This window comes from Archocentrus centrarchus, chromosome 22 (assembly GCF_007364275.1).
Source record: "Archocentrus centrarchus isolate MPI-CPG fArcCen1 chromosome 22, fArcCen1, whole genome shotgun sequence".
Classification (NCBI taxonomy): Eukaryota; Metazoa; Chordata; class Actinopteri; order Cichliformes; family Cichlidae; genus Archocentrus; species Archocentrus centrarchus.
In genome coordinates, this window is record NC_044367.1 from 3,420,517 (window position 1) to 3,441,069 (window position 20,553).

General features: G+C 40.0%; 1 protein-coding gene across 3 annotated transcripts; it reads left to right on the forward strand.

The window, feature by feature from the left end:
- Nucleotides 1–1,550: 1,550 nt before the first annotated feature.
- LOC115772316 (tumor necrosis factor alpha-induced protein 2-like) lies at nt 1,551–20,548 on the forward strand. Of its 3 annotated transcripts, none has more exons than XM_030718476.1 (15): nt 1,552–1,607; nt 1,724–1,776; nt 3,517–3,793; nt 6,971–7,027; nt 8,077–8,205; nt 12,439–13,075; nt 13,299–13,410; nt 13,642–13,764; nt 15,624–15,718; nt 15,829–15,921; nt 16,029–16,155; nt 16,239–16,361; nt 16,482–16,637; nt 17,129–17,250; nt 18,676–20,548. In XM_030718476.1, exons 3-15 carry the CDS (start codon nt 3,538–3,540, stop codon nt 18,824–18,826), a joined length of 2,181 nt encoding a protein of 726 aa, XP_030574336.1. In that variant the 5' UTR covers nt 1,552–1,607; nt 1,724–1,776; nt 3,517–3,537; the 3' UTR covers nt 18,827–20,548. The 3 variants fall into 3 exon arrangements, with proteins under 3 accessions (XP_030574337.1, XP_030574336.1, XP_030574335.1); XM_030718475.1 differs by having other exon boundaries at nt 1,564–1,607; nt 1,693–1,776; XM_030718477.1 differs by lacking the exon at nt 1,724–1,776 and having other exon boundaries at nt 1,551–1,607.
- Nucleotides 20,549–20,553: the final 5 nt, after the last annotated feature.

Below are 20,553 nucleotides of genomic sequence, written 5' to 3' on the forward strand. Positions count from 1 at the left end.
AAGGAAGTACCTGGTAAAGATATTACTCCCTATGAACATTTAAAATCATAGTACAGAAATGAAAGAGCAATTATGTGAATGAAATATACAGCAGCATTTATAAGCCTGGATAAAATCTGCCTGGAAGCACAGGCCCAGCTCATCCTCTCCTGTTATCCTGTGGCTGTGTTAGAGAGTGAATGCTGCTGAAATAACATAGAGAGCACAGCCTATAACAACAGGGATAAATAATACTCTGGGATATGGTTTCGCATGTAATCCTTGGGTAAATAGTGACATTTCATCTGATACAGGTGCAATGCATTTTAATATATTCATTAGTTTAAATATAAGATACTGTTTTGATAAAGTTTGTACAAACACTGAAAAAAGTCAGAATTTATGATTTTGGCATCCTAATCTCTTCAGTTTAGTCTACAAAAAATGTTTGCTCCAGTTTACATTCACCAGAAGACAAATGGTGATAGCATGTTAACAGTGAAGTAATAAATTGTGCTCTATAAATAAAATTAACCTGCTCTGTCCCTGTCATGCTGGATGTATCAATGTTTAGCATGACAGACAAGCAAAAATGACCTAAAAGGAAGACATTACATGTGAATCACATGCTTACTTGTTTTATAAGGAACTAAGACAATTAACACTTGAAGTAAATTATGGGGAAAATAATTTTGTGTATAAAACTTGGTTTATTGTAAAGACTTTAAGTTAATAAGAAGAATTTATAAAAGGACTGTTTGTGATTGTAACTAAGTACATTTAAGTGCTGCTTTATTATTTAATATATATTTTGTATGTAGAGTATCATCAAAAATATGATGGATGGATAAAACAGAATCTTATGACTTTTGTTAAACTGTCGCCACTACGTCATCGTTTTGTTTCTGTATAACTAATTTGCTCACTGTATTATGAGCACACTGCCATCAACACACAGACACACACGCATTCGATCATTTATTTCTTCTTTTTCTGCCGCAAATGTCAGCTCTGCATCAAACAGTGCTTGGAAAAAAATCTCAGATGTTTTTATCAGCACACCGAACTCAACTTTTCTCTCCTGCACAAAAAGGCAGACAAAGACTCAACCAGCAGTTTGTGGGCCGAAACAATATAGCACACATCGCCCTCTAGTGGCCTGAGATCATGCTGGATTTAGTTTAATTACAGCTCGGGCACACTGATGAAAATCAGTTTCCCTTCTTCACATCTCTAAGAAGCCAACGGAGACGAAAAACGTACAACACATCAGTAGACGGAGATTTGATTATATATGACACCTATTATTGTATTTCATGTATGCAACAAAAATAATGCTGCATCACTCTGTTGAATAAATAAAGCTCACAGACGGGCAGGATTAAAGAGTCCGTTTCATTGCTGTGCTTTTAGGCACAATATGAGAGCTTGTTGAGCCACAAATAAGGTATAAATTCTTCCATCCATCCATTCTCTTCCGCTTTGAAATATGAGCTGTAGACTTTTCTTGATGAAAAAAAAATCTTTTATATGGCCTCCATAATGATAGTGACGTCACTTTCACGCCCTCTACCTGCGCGAGAAAGCGAAAGTCTAAAGGAGTGAAGTACCTGATTAGCCGTCCGGAGGTAAGTACACCTTTCTCACCTTCAGTTACTGGAACAAGCTGCGGTTTGTATACGCCGACTAAATATCAGTCCTTTTTTTTAATAGGGTTTTATTTCTGTTTTATTGGACGGTGTAGCAGTGAAGCGTAAACAGGAAGGCGGGACAGACAAAGCAGGCCAAGAAACGCAGGTTGGAATCGAACCTCTTCATATTGGTCGGGGGGAAGGGTGTGTGTGTGTGTGTGTGTGTATGTGGGTACCTGCTTACTCACTGAGCTTTAATATAAAACCGATTGCAGATCTTTGTTTTCTTAATACTGTTTAACTCTCATTAAACAATAGACTTAACACTGACCTATGAATCATTTAAGCATAAAAAAGCCCCTAACTCAAGGCTGAACCAGTGTTGTGTCTAACAGACATTTCTGATGTTAAATCTATAAACAATGCCAAAGTTAAAAGAGTCTGATGGGAATAAAAATTGTATTTTTGTGTCAACAAGGTGATTCCCAAAGAGCTGTTAGCTGAAAACTTGGCATGTCCCAGCGTGCCTTTAAAAAAGAAACGGGACAAGTTGAGGGCAAAAGAAGACGTGGTAGGCCTAAACAAAAAAACTGTTTTAAGCAGGTGACCAGAATCTGAAAGTCAAAGGACCTCAGAGATGCATCTGGCCCATCAGCTGATCCATCTACTGGTCACTGAAGGCTCATCAGAAAAGGTCTCAGTGGAAGGGTGGCTGTCAGGAAGCCATTCTTAAAGAAGTGTAACAGGAAGAAAAAGCAGATATGCCAGATTACATCACTGTTGGCAGCAGCTTATTTCTTACTTCTACGTGATTCTTTTCCCCACGCTGCACCACTACAGCCGATCCTAAGGTTCCCACACCTGCCAAATCCCACTGTAACCTCACTGTACTCATTTTTCAGAATTTAAGTTGAGCTAAAGTTCTTATTTCCTTGTATTAATATTAATATAATATTTTACTATGATACTAATATTACACGAGGTTCAGTATGCTTCGTATAAACATCTAAATTTTACTTCCTTACTTTGAATACGTTTCAGAACCTTCGCCTTTTCATCTTTACACGATTAAAGAAGTTGAGACCAAAATCTCTTTTTTAACAGAGAAAAAAAAACATCATATGCACAAATTCTGACAGCCACATAATAAAACGACACATGATCATAAGAAAATCTTGTGCACGAGTAGTTACAGGTAAATAAATATAACCTGTTAAAATGTTCCAATGAAACTAGAGGATGGAGCTTCATAGTTTTTTGTAGCTTGTTCCTGTTTATAGGCAGCAAAGTATTTTAATCCAGTTTTTAGTCATATTAATATTATACATGCTCATAAATATTATTATATCTGGAATAATAATGGTTTATTTGTTTTTTCTGATCAAATTCATTTTTTTGTCGATAAAATGCTTCGTATTATTTTCCACAAATCCAAATCAGATCATCAGATTTTTGTCTAAAACTTAAAAATATCCCATTTTTACCATCATGCTGTGACAAAAACAAAATGCAAGTTATCATATTTGAGAAGTTAGAAACATCAAATGGGTGTCATCTATCAAAACAGTCTCTGTCTTCTATTAATGAGTACTGTCGAGGGTTAAAGTCTCTTTTTTTCTATTTATTTAACACAAAATCTTTTTTTTTAATACTTTGAAACACTTTCATGTCCACCAGGAAGTGGATTGATGTGTGACTGATAGATTTCTGTAACCTTAACCTGTAACTTTGTAAAGCAACTTCTAAGTTTGTTTAAGAAAATCATAACGAAGCTGGCAAAGAGAGATGGGAGCCAGGAGAAGTCTCTAAGTGCCGCCTGTTTCTTTCACCTTCTTACCAGAATTGCTGGTGGAGAGACTTTTTGTCTTTCAGCTTTTAAATATTTCTTTTGCATTTTTGCTCACAGCTGGACGGTTAATGAAATGAGATGTCACAAATGATGGACACTTCCACTGAGGGCCCCAGCAAGGATGCCAAGAGCAACGGGTCCATCAAGAGCGATGAGAAGATGACTACTGACGGTGGCACGAATGGGGGCTTTATGCAGAAGCTCAGAAAGAGCTTCCGGCGTGTAAAAGGGATGAGTCTTCTGTCTAGAGACAAGGGTTCAAAGGTCACGCCCCAGTCAGACACAGCGGCAAATGAGTCCGTTTCTGTGGCTTCACCACCACCTCCGTCACCCAGTGAGTACCGTCATGGCCGCCATAAAATCTGATGGAAAATGGGATCTGTAGGCAGGGGTAGGAGTGATTGGATTTTTTGTGCATATGTGTGGTTCCTCTGGGTGTTGAACCTTTAACTCTCTAAACTAAAGAGTTCTTGCAGATAATTTGAGCTGGGGTAAGATTTAAAAAAGCCTCGTAAAACAACTCTTGTAATTCAAAGCCATGCTGTTGTAACAGATACAGTGTGTAGTTTAGCATTGTCTTGTTGAAATATGCAAGGCCTTCCCTGAAAAAGATGTTATCTGGATGGGGGGGCATATGTTGCTCTAAAACCTGTATATATCTTTCAGCATTGATGGTGCCTTTCCAGGCGTGCAAGCTGCCAGCTCCATAGGCACAAATCACCCCCATACCATCAGAGATGCAGGCTTTTGAACTGAGAGCTGAAAATAAGCTGGATGGTTCCTCTCCTCTTTAGTCCAAAGGAGATAGCATCCATGTTTTCCAAGAAGAATTTCAAATTTCAATTCGTCCAACCACAGTACAGTTTCCCACTTTGCCTCATTCCATTATAAATGAGCTTTGGCTCTGAGAAGACAGCAGTGTTTCTGAATCATGTTCACATATGGTGTATAGGCCTCGCCAGCCAGATGTCACTAGCTATCCAAACAGCTAAACAGAATGATTGCAGAAACTCCACAGACTCAGGGATGACATCTCGCAGAGTTTACTGACATCAATTTTTCTGTGAAACTGTAACAGGATAAACAAGAATACATATAAGTATGATTGCTGCGATAACAATGTGAAAGATCACTACATACACCATTTTCATACACAGACAGGTGCTCCCTATAGTTAGCTTATAGTTAGCTAGCAACAAACCAAGCTTACTTCAATCATAAAGATGCATATTTTCTCTCCAAATAAAGGTGTCTGCAGTAACTACTCTCACATGCGATTATTTCAACTTATAATACTCACAGATGATGCTTTAGCAAGCAAGAAAACAACATAAGCAGGACTGATGAGCTGCCGAGTAGCTGCGACTGTGCTGTGCTTCCTGTTTACAGCTTCTTCTACTGCTTTTTTAGATGACTAACCAAAAGTGACCACTAGAGGGCATAGTTTAGCAAAAACACAAGACAATATTCATCTAAACAGCAAAACGGTAAACATAACATACGGCTTCTTCTTTGCATGACAGAGCTTTAACCTGCATCTGTGGATGGCACACTGTGTTCAAAGATAGTGATTCAGGAAGTGTTCCTGATTTCCATGACCGAAGCCTGCCTGTTTTTAATGCAGTGCCACCTGAAAAAAACATGCTCATGATCCAAAGATCAGATTTCTCCAGATTCTCACAGTTATTTGATGACATGTTGTACTGTGTATGATTTTTTCCACAATTTGTAGATGTAGTTCTTTGCAGATTGGTCTGCCCACCTTTGTGTCTCTGAGGCTGACCTGTTGGCATTTTAGTTGCAAAATGTTCCTCCAGCTGTTTCTTTTTTAGCACCACTCAATTTTCCAGCCTTTAGTTGACGCCATTCCAACTTTAAGACATGTTGCTCATTTTCAATATGTTTTCTGTGTTTTATGAATAAACTATTACATTACATAGGCGTCATACATATATTACATTTTACATAGTTTCCCAGTTTTTTCAGAATTGGAGGTTGTATATATTTCCCAAGAGCAGCCACCAGAAAGCCTGTGTGAAGTCATTCTTTTGATATGTGGGTGCTACTGTATATACAGTATGCGTGGGTGGAAGGAACAATTGTGTGGGAAAAAGTGCAGAAAGAGCAAAAAAGCAAGTATATCAAGTTGACAGAGAGCAGGCACCCTCAGAAACTGGAGGTGCAGAAACGGGTCCTTGACATTAAATTTTATTCAGATAGTTTTTGCATTTCAGGGTGAAACGGCAGCGACTGATAAAACCATTGAACTTGTTGGGACATGTCTGTTCCTGTGTGTTAGCTCAGTGAAGGAGAAGCAGGGCCAAATCACAGCAGAAAATCTTTTTCCAGGGTTTTCATTGAGTTAACATTAACTAGAGCCGAGCCTTTGCTATAAGATATTAACAACCCTTTCCCTGAGAAGCTTAATGTCTATTATAGTCCAAAAAATGTAATAATTTTTTTGTGTAACTTTTAGTACAAATAAGCAACACAAGCCATCTCTGCCAGTTTCGATTGTACCGTCAAAATCGGTGTTACTGCAAGACTTTTCAGTCTGTGCAAGACGGTGGAAGAAGCTACTCCTCAGGTCTGTCCACTGCTTCAGGTTATCTGAGTCCGGCCCATTGTTACAGCTTTCCTTCCCTTTAAGATTTGGGTTTGTTTTCCAGCCACATGACCTGGGCACCTTGCAGTTATTGTGTTGATCATGAACTCTGGCTAAAATTGGGTCATGCAACAGGACAATGATCCCAAGCACAGCAGTAAATCTACAACAGAACGGCTGAGAAAGAAAAGAATGAAGGCCAGGCAAAGTGCAGACCTCAACCTGACTGAAAGGCTGTGACCTTTAGAGAGCAACACTGTAAAGATGAGTGGGCCAAAATTCCTCCACAGTGATGTGAGAGACTGATAAAGTCATACAGAAAATGATTACTTCAAGTTTTTGCTGCCAAAGGTGATTCTATAAGCTCTTGAATCATGAGCTGTCCTGTTTTTCACAGGACTGTAGCACCAAATCAAATCACTTTGAGGCCCTTCATACTGCACTTCAGTAACATTTTACCCAGTGTTTAATTACAACTGCTAAGCTTTTCAGCCTCAAGCAAAGATACAATTGTACGTTTTAGTCATACACACCAATTATTTTCTACAAGTCATGTGGTTTGTTTTAATCCCCGTCTTATTAGGAATCAGGTCAGACTGTTTTTTTAAGACTGGTGAGTTTCACGTTTTGCTCCAGCACTCTCCTGAACCAGCTTGTTCAGCAAGGTGCCAGACACGATGACTTAACCTTTGCATTCTTCAGTTTGCATAATAGGTTAACATGAGGACAAAGCACTGCCAAGCCATGCACACAAACACCCACATGAATGGAAATAACCTTCAGATGCCTGCTTTTGTATCATTGTGATGTGACAAAGAGAGATGTGTTTTTGACAGCAGGAACTATAGAGACCATTTATGAGACTATCCTGCTGTAATCAGTGTCCTCTTCGTGCTTCTCTGTCAGGTCTAAGTGCCAACTCTCCAACCGACTCTCTGAGGAACATCGAGAAAAAAGAGGACGGTGAGTCAAACGTTTCCCCTCACACATCCAGATCCACACTAGCACGATTAAGGACAGGTGAAACTTCCCTCCACTCCTGCTTCCAGGCTTTCCATCAGATGGTTGCGTGTGGCTGCAACCTGCATTTGTTGCCATTCAGTTACAAGTACGGTGACCCGACTGCTTCCAGACATGCTGAGGTCAGGCCTCTGTGCATGCTGTGAGCTTTTAGTCTCCAAGTCATTGTGTGCCACTCTATTGAGATTTCCCTTTAGTGTATAAGATCATGAAAAACAGACAAAAGCAGACAAAAACTATAAAAGTATGTGTTGTACTTTAATATAAAAGTTCCTACTTAAAGCAGGAAGTGCAATTTTTGACCCCCAAAACACCTGGAAATAAGCTGCTATTTGTATTTAGTAGTGAAACATTAACATTTATGAGTGATTATTCTGGCCTCTTATTTTTATGGCAAGATGATTCATTTCAAAATAAGGAAAAATAAACATCACAGTTTCAAATGTCACGTTTAATCTGGGCAATAATTCATAACTGAAACATATCTGCTGTACATAAGTAAATCACATGAAAAAAATGGGTTTAATCTTTACAATAAATGCGAAATGTGAATGTAATAAATGTGAAAATAGCTGCAGTATATTATTAAATGTCTGTGCTCATTTTGGGAATTACAGTAGTATTTTGGTGGCTGCCTGACCTGTCCTTGTTACAAAAACTCCAAATGTTTATTGCTAAAAAGAGCCCCATTATCTGCTTTCATGTGCAACATTATGCAGTCATGCAAGGACAAACCAAAGCGACTAAAATCGGCAAACGATTTACTCCGTAAAATGTTACCCAGAATGTTTTCTGCAGTGCCCCGCTCGTTATAGTGGAAAAAAACAAACCACAACACATCAGCTTACCGGCTTTTCACAGTTCACAACAAAAAGCACTGCTGAAGCTTGACTGTGGAAACTGGAGAAAAACAAAAGACCATAAATCATGTCTGAAGTTATTCAAACTACATTAAACTGTCTGCTTTTCTTTTTCTTTTTTTTTTTTTTTAGATCAAAACGTGTCCACGTTGGGTCAATCTTTGAGGAGAGTGAGACAATCCTTTCGTCAGAGCATGAGAATCTATCCTAAAAAGAATAACAGCATGGATATGTCCATCTCTGAAGACCCAGAGGACAGAGGTGGGAAGTAATGAAGCACAAATACTTTGTCACTGCGCTAAAATTTTCAGGCGTCTGTGCTTTACTTAAGTATTCATTTTTCTGACAACCGTTCACTTTTACTCCCTACATTTTAACACAAGTTGGAACCTCAGTGGGGGGAACAGTAACATAAAAGACAGTTTGGACACACTCACCCACTGTGAGTGTGTCCAAACGTTTCACTGGTACTGTATATAGCACCAAGCACAAGCCAGGAAGGAATTCTGGCACCAAATCTTTGCCAAATCAAACATGCAGATCATAAAGAATGAAATTTCCACACCAGATCAGTCGGGTCCCGTGTTAACAACGACCGCTTTCGGTGCTGTTGGCAAACAGGGTTTAAGTGGAAACTGTGCTACTGTTGGCTGAAGACAAAGGAAGAGGAAAGGAGGTAGGTGTGTTAGGAGGTGATGAGAGAAAGACAGGAGTGGTGAGGTGAGAGTAGGGACCTTAAATGTAGGGACTGTGACTGGTAAAGGGAGAGGGCTGATATGGTGTGTGCAGGAAACCAGCTGGAAGGTCAAGAGCACTGAAAGTGGATTCAAGCTGTTCTACCACGGTGTACATATGAAGAGAAATGGAGTAGGGGTAATCTTGAAGGAAGAGTATGTGAACAGTGTTGTGGAGGTGAAGAGAGTGTCAGACAGGATCGTGAGTGTGAAGCTGGAAATTGAAGGGATGATGTTGAATGTTGTCAGTGTGTATGCCCCACAGGTTGGATACCTGTGGGGCATACACATGTTAGAAGAGAAAGAGGAATCCTGGAAGAAGTTGGAGAAATGGTAGAGAGTGTCCCCAGGGGGGAGAGAGAGTGGTGATTGGAGCAGAGTTCAGTGAACATGCAGGTGAAGGGAAGAGAGGTGACGAGGAGGTGTTGGGTATGTCTGGAGTTCAGGAGAGAAATACAATATAATAGGGTGTATTCTCTGCTATGTGTGAAAAGTCCCACTAGAGCTCCAGCTGAGCTCCAGGGCATAGAGCTCATTTGGGGCTCCTGTGAGAGCCACATTTCAGACCTGTAACAGGGCCCAAACAGGCCCTGCAGTGGGCAGGATATCAAGTGAAGAAAGCATGCTTTAAATGTTTTTCCCTCTGCTCTGGCAGATCTTCTTCATCCATTTCATTTATATCTTATTAATGCCATATGTCATGACTGCCTTGAAAGAATTATAAATTTGTCACAAATATTTACTTAATATTTACTGAAGAGTGAACTAATTTTGTTGGTTAAACATCGACAAACTGCATATAAAACTTTTTGAATTCTTAATTTCCCAATAATATTGAAAAAATGTTAAAGGTCAATTTCACTGTGACACCAAAAGTTTCATGGAGCACTATATGGCAGGCAGGAATAGGACCCCAATGCAGGACTCAGAAGGCAGGACTGAATGCATCTTTATTGCTGGATCACATGAGGAAAATATACACTAAATATACACAGGGCTGGACAGGAGACAGAAACCAACATGTTAAATACAGGGCTAGGAAACACACAGCATGAGGGAAGCCAAAGACGAGGACAGTACAAAGAACAGAGAGGGACAATATATTCACATGAGGTCATCAGGGAGATATGACCCACCAGGGAGCACAGCTGAACTAATCACAGGGATGTAAAACTAAATACAAAACGCAAGAGACTAGGGACTATCAAAATAAGACAGGAAGTAACAAACACAGAGACCAGGACTAAGATGTGAACTTGACACAGAGACAGAAGATGAACAATACAAGGAAGAGACTGACTGATAAGACCAGGACTGAATGGAAATACAAAATGTAATTAACAACCTAACAGCAAAAGCAGGCAGGGAGCTAAGGGCACAAAGAACAGGAGACAGAGTTTTGATATAGATAACAACCTGTATTTTACTGGCTTTCTTTCCTGGATTCAAATAGGCTAAACTTTAACAATGTCCATCCATCCATTCACTTCCGCTTATCCTGTTCAGAGTCGCAGGGGGGCTGGAGCCTATCCCAGCTGACACAGGGCGAGAGGCAGACAACATTCACGCTCTCATTTACACCTATTTAGGGTTTCCAATTAACCTAACCCCAGTAAGTGTATGTCTTTGGACTGTGGGAGGAAACCAGAGTACCCGGAGAAAACCCACACAGACACGGGGAGAACATGCAAACTTCACACAGAGAGAGAGGGGAATCAAACCCAGGCCTTCCAGATGGTATTCTAACTGTGAGGCAGCAGTGCTAACCACCATGCCACTGTGCTGCCCCTTTAATAATATAATGTATGTAATGTTAAACTTTAATAATGTAAGAGATGTTTTTCAGTCTTACTGGCCAAGGTGTTTAAAGTGCACACACACGTTAATATTAAACTACTGTACAGTGTTCTCAGTCATTCAGGTCATGGTAGTCTGAAGAGCTTGAAAGTCCAGTCCTTTCTTCAAGCTCTTAGAACAATATGATTGGTCATGTGTTGCCCCTTGTGTAGGGCAAACCTTGTGTTAACTTAGTGAGTTGATAACTCCATGTAAACACTTATCATGATTGATAGTGTTTGGGGAAGTGAATCCAGGTGTTAAAGATGTCCAGGGTATGTTGAACTTGCTTAGAGGTGCTTAGTGGTCTGTCAAAGTTTGCAGACTCATGTGGAGTGTTTTAAGATGGGACTCAGGCGCAGACATGTGGCGGCAGACTCACTGAACACAAAACAGTCCTTTAGCTAAGCCCAAAAGTCCCATAACAAAGTCCAAGAACGAAGTAACATGAATTCAGAAGAAGCACGACTAACACTAGGGAATACACCGGGAGGGTAAACAGAGCTGTTTATACATACAGACACATAGTTCTTAAATAACAATTTTCTACTCTGCTTGAGTACTCAAAGCGCTTCATACAATACGCCTCATTCACACAAGCACATTTTTTCTACACCTAAGAGTGCTTTCTATCTAACATTCACACTCCGATGAGCACATTGGGAGCAACTCAAGGTTCAGTATCTTGCCGAAGCATATGTTGGCATTCAGACAGGAGCAGCCAGGATTCAAACCACCAACCTTCTGATTAGTGGAGGACTTGCGCTACCTCCTGGGCCATAGCCACCCATTTACTGCTTTTTGTTTTCTAAGCTCTACCTCACATCCTGCATTGGGCCCTCACTGATAATGTCTCTGATTGGAGTAGGCAGCAGTCACAGGGATAAATTTGTGCAGATGAAGTCACATGACATGTGAAACACCCTTTTTATTTAATGTGACCGTGCGCAGAGTCTGAAGCAGAAAGTTGGGCTTAACAAAGAAAGCTGGTAACCGCCGTCGTTCAACCTGTTCTGTCTGATTAGGGTGTTAGATTCTGTCGAGCCAGTTCAGGGATAGAAAGCCTGGCTGTGCTGAACTACTTTCGTGGTGTCCCCGAGGAAAGTAACCCAAAATACCAACTTAACTCAAATACCGAGCGCCATAGAACTACCTAGAACTCAACATAATAGATAAGGGAAAACATAGGCAGTGAATAATAATAATAATAGAAACAGAGAAAAACACAAGAAATAATAAAACCCTATGACACAAAGTTTAAAATCCTGTCCCATAAATGGGACATTGGTTTAACTGCTAGGCAGTCATGCCGATGTCTTCTAGTTGTAAGAATAAGGTGTTGGATTTAGGAGAATTAAAATTGGTCTCGCTCTTGTTTAAGGGGTGTATGAAATTTATTAGGTTGAGGAGGTTCTCTATATTATTTCAGCCTTAGATAAAAGTTAAAAATGGCGCGGTTTGAAGAGAGGACCCAGACAGAGAGTACAAAACATCCAACTGCCAAAAAAACTGAAAACAGAGCAGCACTCCAGAGAAAAGGTGATGATGGCACATGGAATAAAACAGGAGGGTTCTTCAGAGGGAGAGACAGAACTTTGTATACTGACAAGAAGATAGTAAAACAGAGAAACCGCATGAAATACTAAATTTTTATGACTACGCATCTTAAACGCCTCTATTAAAAAAGGATTTCAAACATTAAAAATTAGGTCAAAATTTCAATTTTGTTTTATTGTGCTGCATTGTGGTATGAGCATACTAATTTAGCAGGGAACCATCTCTAACTCTCCACAAAATGCTGTCCTTTCCATGGTTCAGACAGTGTAAAGCTCTTTTTTCCCCCAAAACAGTGTTTTGTGTGGCAAATAGTATTGTTAATTTAAAAAAAAAGACTCAAAGACTTGTCTTTGTTTCTGTCCACCAGTGAATCCTACTTTTGAGGAATACCTTGAAAGACAATGCTTTTGTGAGGCCACTCAACTGCTGATAGACAGGGAGAAACATCTGTTCGGGGAGGTAACCGAGGCTGATGTACTTGAAGCTCAGAAGGAAGAAGTAGAAAAGCTCGCTGCAGACCACGAAGCCCTTGAAAAGCATGTACAGCAGACTCTGGGGCAGAGTCTCTCTGAAGACATCAACAGTGAGGAAGGGGTGTCTGCTCTGATGTCTGCCGTGAAGGCCATCACCCTTGAGGAAGAGCAGGACCAGCTGTGGAAACAAAGATGCCAAACTCCACCAACCTGGAGACCCAAGAAGTGGAAGGAGCACCATGACTCAATGCTTCGTGAATTAGTCAATTATCGTATGGATAACCCATCGATCCTCGTTGGTGACCAGGTGAAACAGTCATCTGTCCAGAAAGACATCAGCTCCATGGGCAGGCAGCTGAAAGACGACCTGCTGTTGGTGGTGACAGTGGTGAAGATCTGCTACCCACCAGAGATGGACATCTGTAATTTTTATGCAAGACTCTACCACCAAACTTTCAGTTCCAGACTCAGAAAGCTTGCAGACAAGGACCACACTTTGCTCCTGCAATGGGTGAATGACTTTTATCCAGGGTAAGCCATGAGTAGCATCTTATTTTTGTGGGTCCACTCTGTGCCTAAATATGGCCAGCGTGTGGTCCTGAGGAAGTCATTATCTTAGGGAGAAAACTGTTCTTTACAGATAGATAGTGAAAACTGATATTTTCTGTTAGCTGTTAATTTCTGGTGGCTTAATGAGCTTATTTACACTTGAGGTGTTTATAAAATCTCATGTGCCGTCTGCTCTGTGTGTCAGAATCCTTCAAGAACCTGAGCTGGCCAATAACATCAATACTGACGCGCTAGGAAAGCTGCTTCCTGATGATTTACTGGAACCTCTGGAGGAGCAGTACCTCAGCAAACAACAAGTAATTTATATATGTTTAGCTTCTTTATGTTTTATAACTGTTTAACTTGTTTGGCATTTTCTTAGACTGTTATTACAAAATCTTATTGGTCAGGTGGCATTTCATCAGTATCCAAATAAATGTTCATTGCAGTGTTTAATGTGAGTTGTGCAAGTGCAACATCAAAGAGTTGCTAGTTTGATCAATAATTAAATCTTTACACATGAAAGCTTTGTGTCGCTGTGTGTTCAGAGTGACCTGATGATTTTTATTGACCGAGCACTGGATGTTGCAAAGGAAGAGTGGGATCAAGGAAAGGAGCCAACAAGAGACGATGGTTGCTGCATCAGTCCTGTGGCCTGCGATGTCATCCAGGTAGAGTTGCTGCAACAACAATAATGAAAGATGCTTTTACAATGATGTATCAATAAAAGGGAAATCAGAGTGAAAAGACTTACAGTCAGTCATTTTTTTGAATTTATTTAATAGAAAAAAGGATTTTCATACTCACAAATACACACAGAATAGCGTGTAATTACATCTTCCAACGAACTGATGTATACTCATAAAGTTATAATTAATCTTTTCTCCACTATATTTGAATACAGTGGCCAGGAGGGACTTCTCCCTTCCAACTAATCACATTTCACAAATGCATGTAAGCATGCTTCTTTATTCCAGAAATTGTTGCAGTTGCTTATTGTCAGCAGATTAGACATGTGACCCTCCCATCTCTGGAGGTCAATATGCCAGCTAAACAACGACAGCTGGTCATAAACTAATGTTAGACTCAAATGTCCTAAAACAATTAAAAAATAAATTTCCGTCCGATGAAGTTGTCGTATGAAAATTTATTCACTAAGCATCAGAGTCTAGCAATGTTAGATCCACTTCAAAAAAAGTTTCACTAATGCGAACGAACAGCAGCTAACAGAGGCTAACGGAGGCTAAGAGCAGCAAAAACAGCTGTGCTTACCGACAGAAAAGTTCAGGACATCCTCAACAACTCACCCCAGTATTGCTGCCATTTGTCAGAAGTGAGAATCACTGACTCATCGACCCCTATCAGACTCCTTTCACAAAGCTTAATCCTCCAGGGTAAACAAAGGTGGACGCTTCTCACCCAGCATATCAACAGCTGAGCCAAACAGTGAACTGACAGCCTTCCACGGATAGGGAAAAACTCTGGAGTAGATCCTGATCCATTATAAACAGTAGTAGAAACATGCCGGCCGGCCGTGGTTATGAGGTACAGTCTAAAATCAATGTTTTTGATCTCTTTTGGCTGACTAAAATATCATCCTGGTCCCCAAGAGCTCCACAGTGACAGGCCTGAATGACTATCAGCCTGTAGCTCTCACCCTGTTAGTCATGAAGTGCTCTGAGAGACTGGTTATGGCCCACATCCAGGACACCATCGATGTCACTGTGGACCCGCACCAATGTGCATACCAGAAGAACCGGTCTATGAAGCTATAAGACTGCTGAACTCTGGTGTGGCTGTGTAGCTGTAATGCTTTCTTTTAATCAGTCCTTGCACACGTGTCACTGCCTTTATTCCACATTTTAAAGTGTTTATTTTTATATTTATTCAGTTAATTTTTTTCTCGTTATATTTTTTGTTACTTTTATTTATATATTTATATTTATTCTTCTCTAATATACCCAGAAAACTATCTTATAACTATTATAAGGACAACACTGGGACCTGAGGACAGAATTTCATTCCACTGCATGTAAATGTGAAGCGAATGGCAATAAAGAATCCTTGAAGATTTTTGTCCTACAACAGCCACCGTTATGCATTTGATGTGATGGGGGGGCTAAGAGAACAGAACTCAGTTCACTGCAATCTGCAATCTACTGACATCTAGCAGAGAAGATTTTACACACTGTAACTTTAAGGATCCCTCATAGTGAGTCTCTTTCAGTTTTTGCATTCTGATTTCTAATTACTGACCATGATGAATAGTTTTGGATACACTGCTATGTGCAATAACAATTTGTCATGGTGAAATAATTACATAATATTGCAATGAAATGTTTCCTTGTGTGCAAGCTTTTTTTGATCAGAAGAGAGCAAAATGTGCAGAGTGACGTTTGTCCCGTTCTCCACTAGTGCTGGTAGTCACTACCATTGCACACTAGTGGGTTTGGTTCTCTGTGTTAGTTGAAAACCCTCAAAGGACGTTTTTAAAAACTGTCACTGATTTATGATTGGTGTCCATCTTCAGTTTATCAACGGTAAGGTGACATCAGCACAGAAAATTGTAGGAGACCAGGACAAGGCCCAGAAAATAATACCCCACCTGACAGACTTCATGCAGAGGTAACAAGGCTTCACATTTTTATCTAAGTGTGTCATTTTCAATTAGCTTTTTTTTTGGGGGGGGAGGCAAAAGTATAAGAATGCAAAAAATTGTTTTCAATCTTCTGCAGTTACAAAGATTTTCACGAGGATACCATCAAGCAAAACAGACCGCACAGCAAAGCGCTCATAAAGGCAAACCTCGGCTGTGTCAAACAGTTCAGGTACATTTCTGATCCAGTGAGATGGAGCTCAAATTCTGATTTCAACCTCATCATAACAGCCGAATACTTCACTGTGAGCTTATGCGTCTTGTGTGGTCTGTCTAAAGGGACTTCTTCACAACAGAGAGCGACCTGTTCCCAGAGGATGTTCGGGAAAGCTATTTGCAGGTTCTGACTGAGATGAAACAGTCTGCCCACACTTATTTATTAAACCCTGTTCACAAGGTCCTCAAGGTGAGTTCATTTATTACAGAGGCAGTTTTTCTTAATGCCAGCGATCCTCTTCATCCTCAGACATACACTTGTTCCTCCCATAGCCTCACTACCAGAAGCTGGGAACCAGTGAATGGCTGAAGAACAACGCATTGTTTGAGAAGCTGCTGCTTACCCTCGATGAAGAGCTTCAACAACTTCAGGGTTCGACTCAATCCTGTCACCAGGTAAAAGGATGAAAGCATGAAACTTTATAATGAAGTGAAGGGTCATTATTGCCATCACTGCTATTGCTTTTTAGTAAAAAGACTAAGATATACTTTGATTACTTATGTGCTTAAATTCAGGAGCTGATTGGTCAGCTTCATCAGAAAGTGACAGAAGAATATGTCCAGAAGCTCCTGAGAGGAGAGGTCAAACTGAAGGACAGTGATCGACAGCAGAAGGCTTACATGACAGTGAACGAAAACGCAGAGAGATTGCACGAGCTGTTTACCAGAATGGTGAGACCTCACTTTTCACTCCACACTGGAATTTAGCTGAGACTTGAATGAAAACAAATCAAACCCCAAAACTGATCAGATTTCTGCTCAATTTTGGTAGAAATGAGAGTAAGACACCAGGGGATTCATGTTTTTTGCTTAGATGTGAACTTACTTTTCACTTAGATGCTGCTCGAGGCAGTTTGGTAGAAGTGAAGGACAAATGGGCTCCAGCTGTACTTACAAATGTATCAAAGAACCGACCTTTGGTTGGCGACTACTAAATGTGTAAATAAAGACATTATTCGTGTAACTGAAAGAAGTGTTATACTGTCTAGAACTTACCAAATACATCATTAAACAGGCCAGTGTCTGTGATTAACAAGTAATCTCGGAGAAATCCAGTGCAGAAACTCCAGGCTGATAAACGTCTTTTCCTAAACAGCAGCTCTGTTGACAACAGTTTGGGGAAACTTGCAGACTAAAGTGACGTCGCTGATTTATCTTCACAGGGATCGAAGCAAGAGTGGTTAAAGGAAATCCTGACCAAGATAGCAGAAGTGCTAAAACTCCAAGATATCCCTGCCATACAGATGCAAATAGTTTCACTGGGCTCTGCCTATCCTGACCTCAGGTAAGTTTGAAACAAAAACAGACACAGTAGAATTCACATAATGATGTGCTCTCATTTATTTTGGCCTGTTGTCTCAAGTGTAAGAGATCTAATAAGGACAGAACCGTATCATGATGAAAAGAGTTTCCAGTACATAAGGGGAGGATAAACAGTCCTACTTTTCATAGAGAGCTGACAGGAAACAGGAAGTGGACTGAGCCAAACATAAAATGCTTCCTGGCAGCAGGATGAGCTCCATCCATCCATCCATCCATCCATCCTATCCCAGCTGTCATAGGGCAAGAGGCGAGATACACCCTGGACAGGTCGCCAATCTATCACAGGGCTAAAAACATTAATATGAACTAAAAGGAGATGTACTCTGTTTTACATTATCTGTCTCAGTGACCGTGCACTGAAACAGACAGCATTAGTGTATAATCTGAGATTCACTTAGTACATTTCATCATGTAATGGCTGTGTGGCAGGCAGGAACCAGGAGTCTAAATACTAGGAATTTTCATGGAAACATGGGAACACACAACCATGAGGGACGATGGACGATGTGACAAAGAATAGGGGGAGACAGAGACAATATATATACACTCACAAGAAAATTAGAGGAGAGACAACAGGTGGGACGCACAGCTGGAAACTATGGACATAACGAGTCAGGAGAAGAAAACACAACATAAGACACAGAGAACAACAGTAAAACAAGTAAAACAGGAAGACACAACTGAACGGGGAACTTGACACAGAGGAGGACAGGAGGACGGGACACAAAAGGGAACAAACTAAAAGCAAAGCGTAGAGTCAGCGGTAACTAAAACTAACAGCAACTGAAGACTTGACAAACAGCGGAATAGACAAAAGATCAGACCCCAAATATCGAGACTATAAAATAAACCATAAGGACCAATAGCAACTCAAAACCCAGGGACCATGACACAGATCGAGGGCAACAATAGGAGATCCGCACAGTGTTGTATTTAAAACACAAACAGATTGAGTCACATTTTTCACTTGCACTTTTGCAACAGTTTAAATAGGTGTGGTGCTGCGTTACTGACAGCTGTTAATTAGTCTGTGTAGGAAGGATGTGTGTCAGAGGCGACACACAGAAAAAAAGGGACTTACCATGGCTGCTTATCCAGCTGCTTTTATCAAACTACAGCATTTATGGGCAGGTTCTGTTTTACTTATCAGCATTGTTAACATCATGTGACATTACAGGAGCATGCGTATTCATGTAATCCAAGCTGGGCTGAAAATCATTTGCTTGCATCTTATTGAATACCTTTTCATATTTATGCAGCAACTTTCACTTGACAATCCTGTTTCAGAGCCTCTGACTTTGTGATGATAAACAGCATGCAAACATCATCCTGAAATCCATGGATAAAATGTTGGTGTTAAACCTTTTTTTCTTTCTGTCACCCACAGTGAAAAACACATTTTGGCTCTGCTCAAACTCAAGACAACCCTCACCAAAGCCGACAAGAAAACCATCAAAACCACCGTGTTGGATATCCTGAACGAAAGCCGTGCTGATGCTGAAACCCGGATGTTTTTCTCCAACGTTGAAGTGAGATGAGCCGTATGTTTTCTTTTCAGTTTATCACTGGCTGAGAGTGGGGTTGCACAGCATCGTGTATTATATTGTGTGTTAGATGAGCTGAATACTTGTGCTTTCAGTTTATGTCTATAAAGATGTACAAACAGTCTTCAGCCTCTCTGTATTTCTGTGAGATTTGTTGTATTGCAGTATCTTTGTGTGATGCTACAATATGTTAGAATTTAATTCCTCCATATTTTGTGATGTGTTAGATTTATCACATAAAACATGATAATGAAACATGATTAAAGATTTCTTGGGCTTGAGAAACTCTCAGGTTGCTTTTTGCAGTATGCTTTGGATCATTATTCATTTACACTGTGAAGTGCTGTCACATCAGTTTTGTAGCGTTTGGCTGAGTCTGTGAGTACAGCCCTGTACGCTTCGCAGTTCATGCTGCTGCTTCTATAAGCGGTCACATCATTAATAAACAGTAGGGCCCGGTTCCACTGGCAGCCATACATACCCATACCATAACAGTGACTCAGCCATGTTTGACAGATAATGTGGCGTGCTTCAGATCACGAGCTGTTTCTCTCCTTCCTTCTTCTGGCAAAGTCTAATCTGACCTTCTTGTTCTTGAGTGTAACCAGTGGTTTGCACCTTGCTGTAAACCCTCTGCATTTACATTCATGAAGGCGTCTCCTGAGCGTATCCGTCAGGTGTCAAAAAACCATAAAAAAAAAAAATCATTGTTCAATCATGGAGGTGACTGTGTAGCACAGGTAGCCTCCATTTAAACAAACTGCTTAAATTTGATTGAACTTACCCATTTAAATCATTATTTAATGCAGGTTAAAACAGAGTCAAACAGAACATGAGCATTACCTACAATATTATAACTCAATGTGCATTTAAACACCAGAGAAGACATTTAAAGTTTTGGCCACATTTAGTGACATCTGCCTACAATTTCCAAGTTGTTTCTGTGGTAACAAAATGCAAATAAAGTTAAGAAGCGCCATGGAAATCCATGGACTTCAGGCACCACAGTACCATCAACAAAATTAAGGAAGTACCTGGTTAAGTTAACACTCCCTATGAACATTTAAAATATTAGTACAGAAATGAAAGAGCAATGATGTGAATGAAATGTACAGTGGCATTTATAACCACGCCTGGAAGCACGGGCCCGGCTCATCCTCTCCTGTTGCTGCTGAAATAACAAAGACAGCACAGCTTGTAACAACAGGGATAAATGTTACTCTGGAATATTGTTTCACATGTATTCCTTGGGTAAATAGTGACATTTCATCTGATACTGTACAGGTGCACTGCGTTTTAAGATATTCATTAGTTTATTTAGTTTTGTGAACAATACTTTTTTAAATATAATGAATGAAAAAAGTCTGAAAAAAGTCATAGAATTTATGTCTGATTCCTGTTTTGTACAATTTAGTATACAATAAGTCTTCATTTTGTATATACCAGAACATAAGTGGTAATGTCTTGTTAGTAAAGTAATAAAATGTACTTAAATAAAAATCACCCTGCTGATGTTTGACATCAGACAAATGGAAATTACACATTTTATGTCAAACAAGACATTTAACGGTTAAAGCCAATTCATTACTCATGTAAAAAGGTTCTTGTGTGTATATATAAATATTTGGTAAAGATTTTGTATAAGTTGATTCTTTCTTTTCATTTAAGCACTGTTCATATATAAGCACTGTTAAAATATATTTGATAATACAATAAAAGGA

Excerpts from the sequence above, each read along its gene's own strand:
- LOC115772316 (XM_030718477.1), top strand. The coding sequence starts at position 3,538 with ATGTCACAAATGATGGACACTTCCACTGAGGGCCCCAGCAAGGATGCC. Across the intron at positions 13,765-15,623 it reads TGGCCTGCGATGTCATCCAG|TTTATCAACGGTAAGGTGAC; the intron begins GTAGAGTTGCTG and ends GTCCATCTTCAG. Across the intron at positions 16,362-16,481 it reads CGACTCAATCCTGTCACCAG|GAGCTGATTGGTCAGCTTCA; the intron begins GTAAAAGGATGA and ends GCTTAAATTCAG.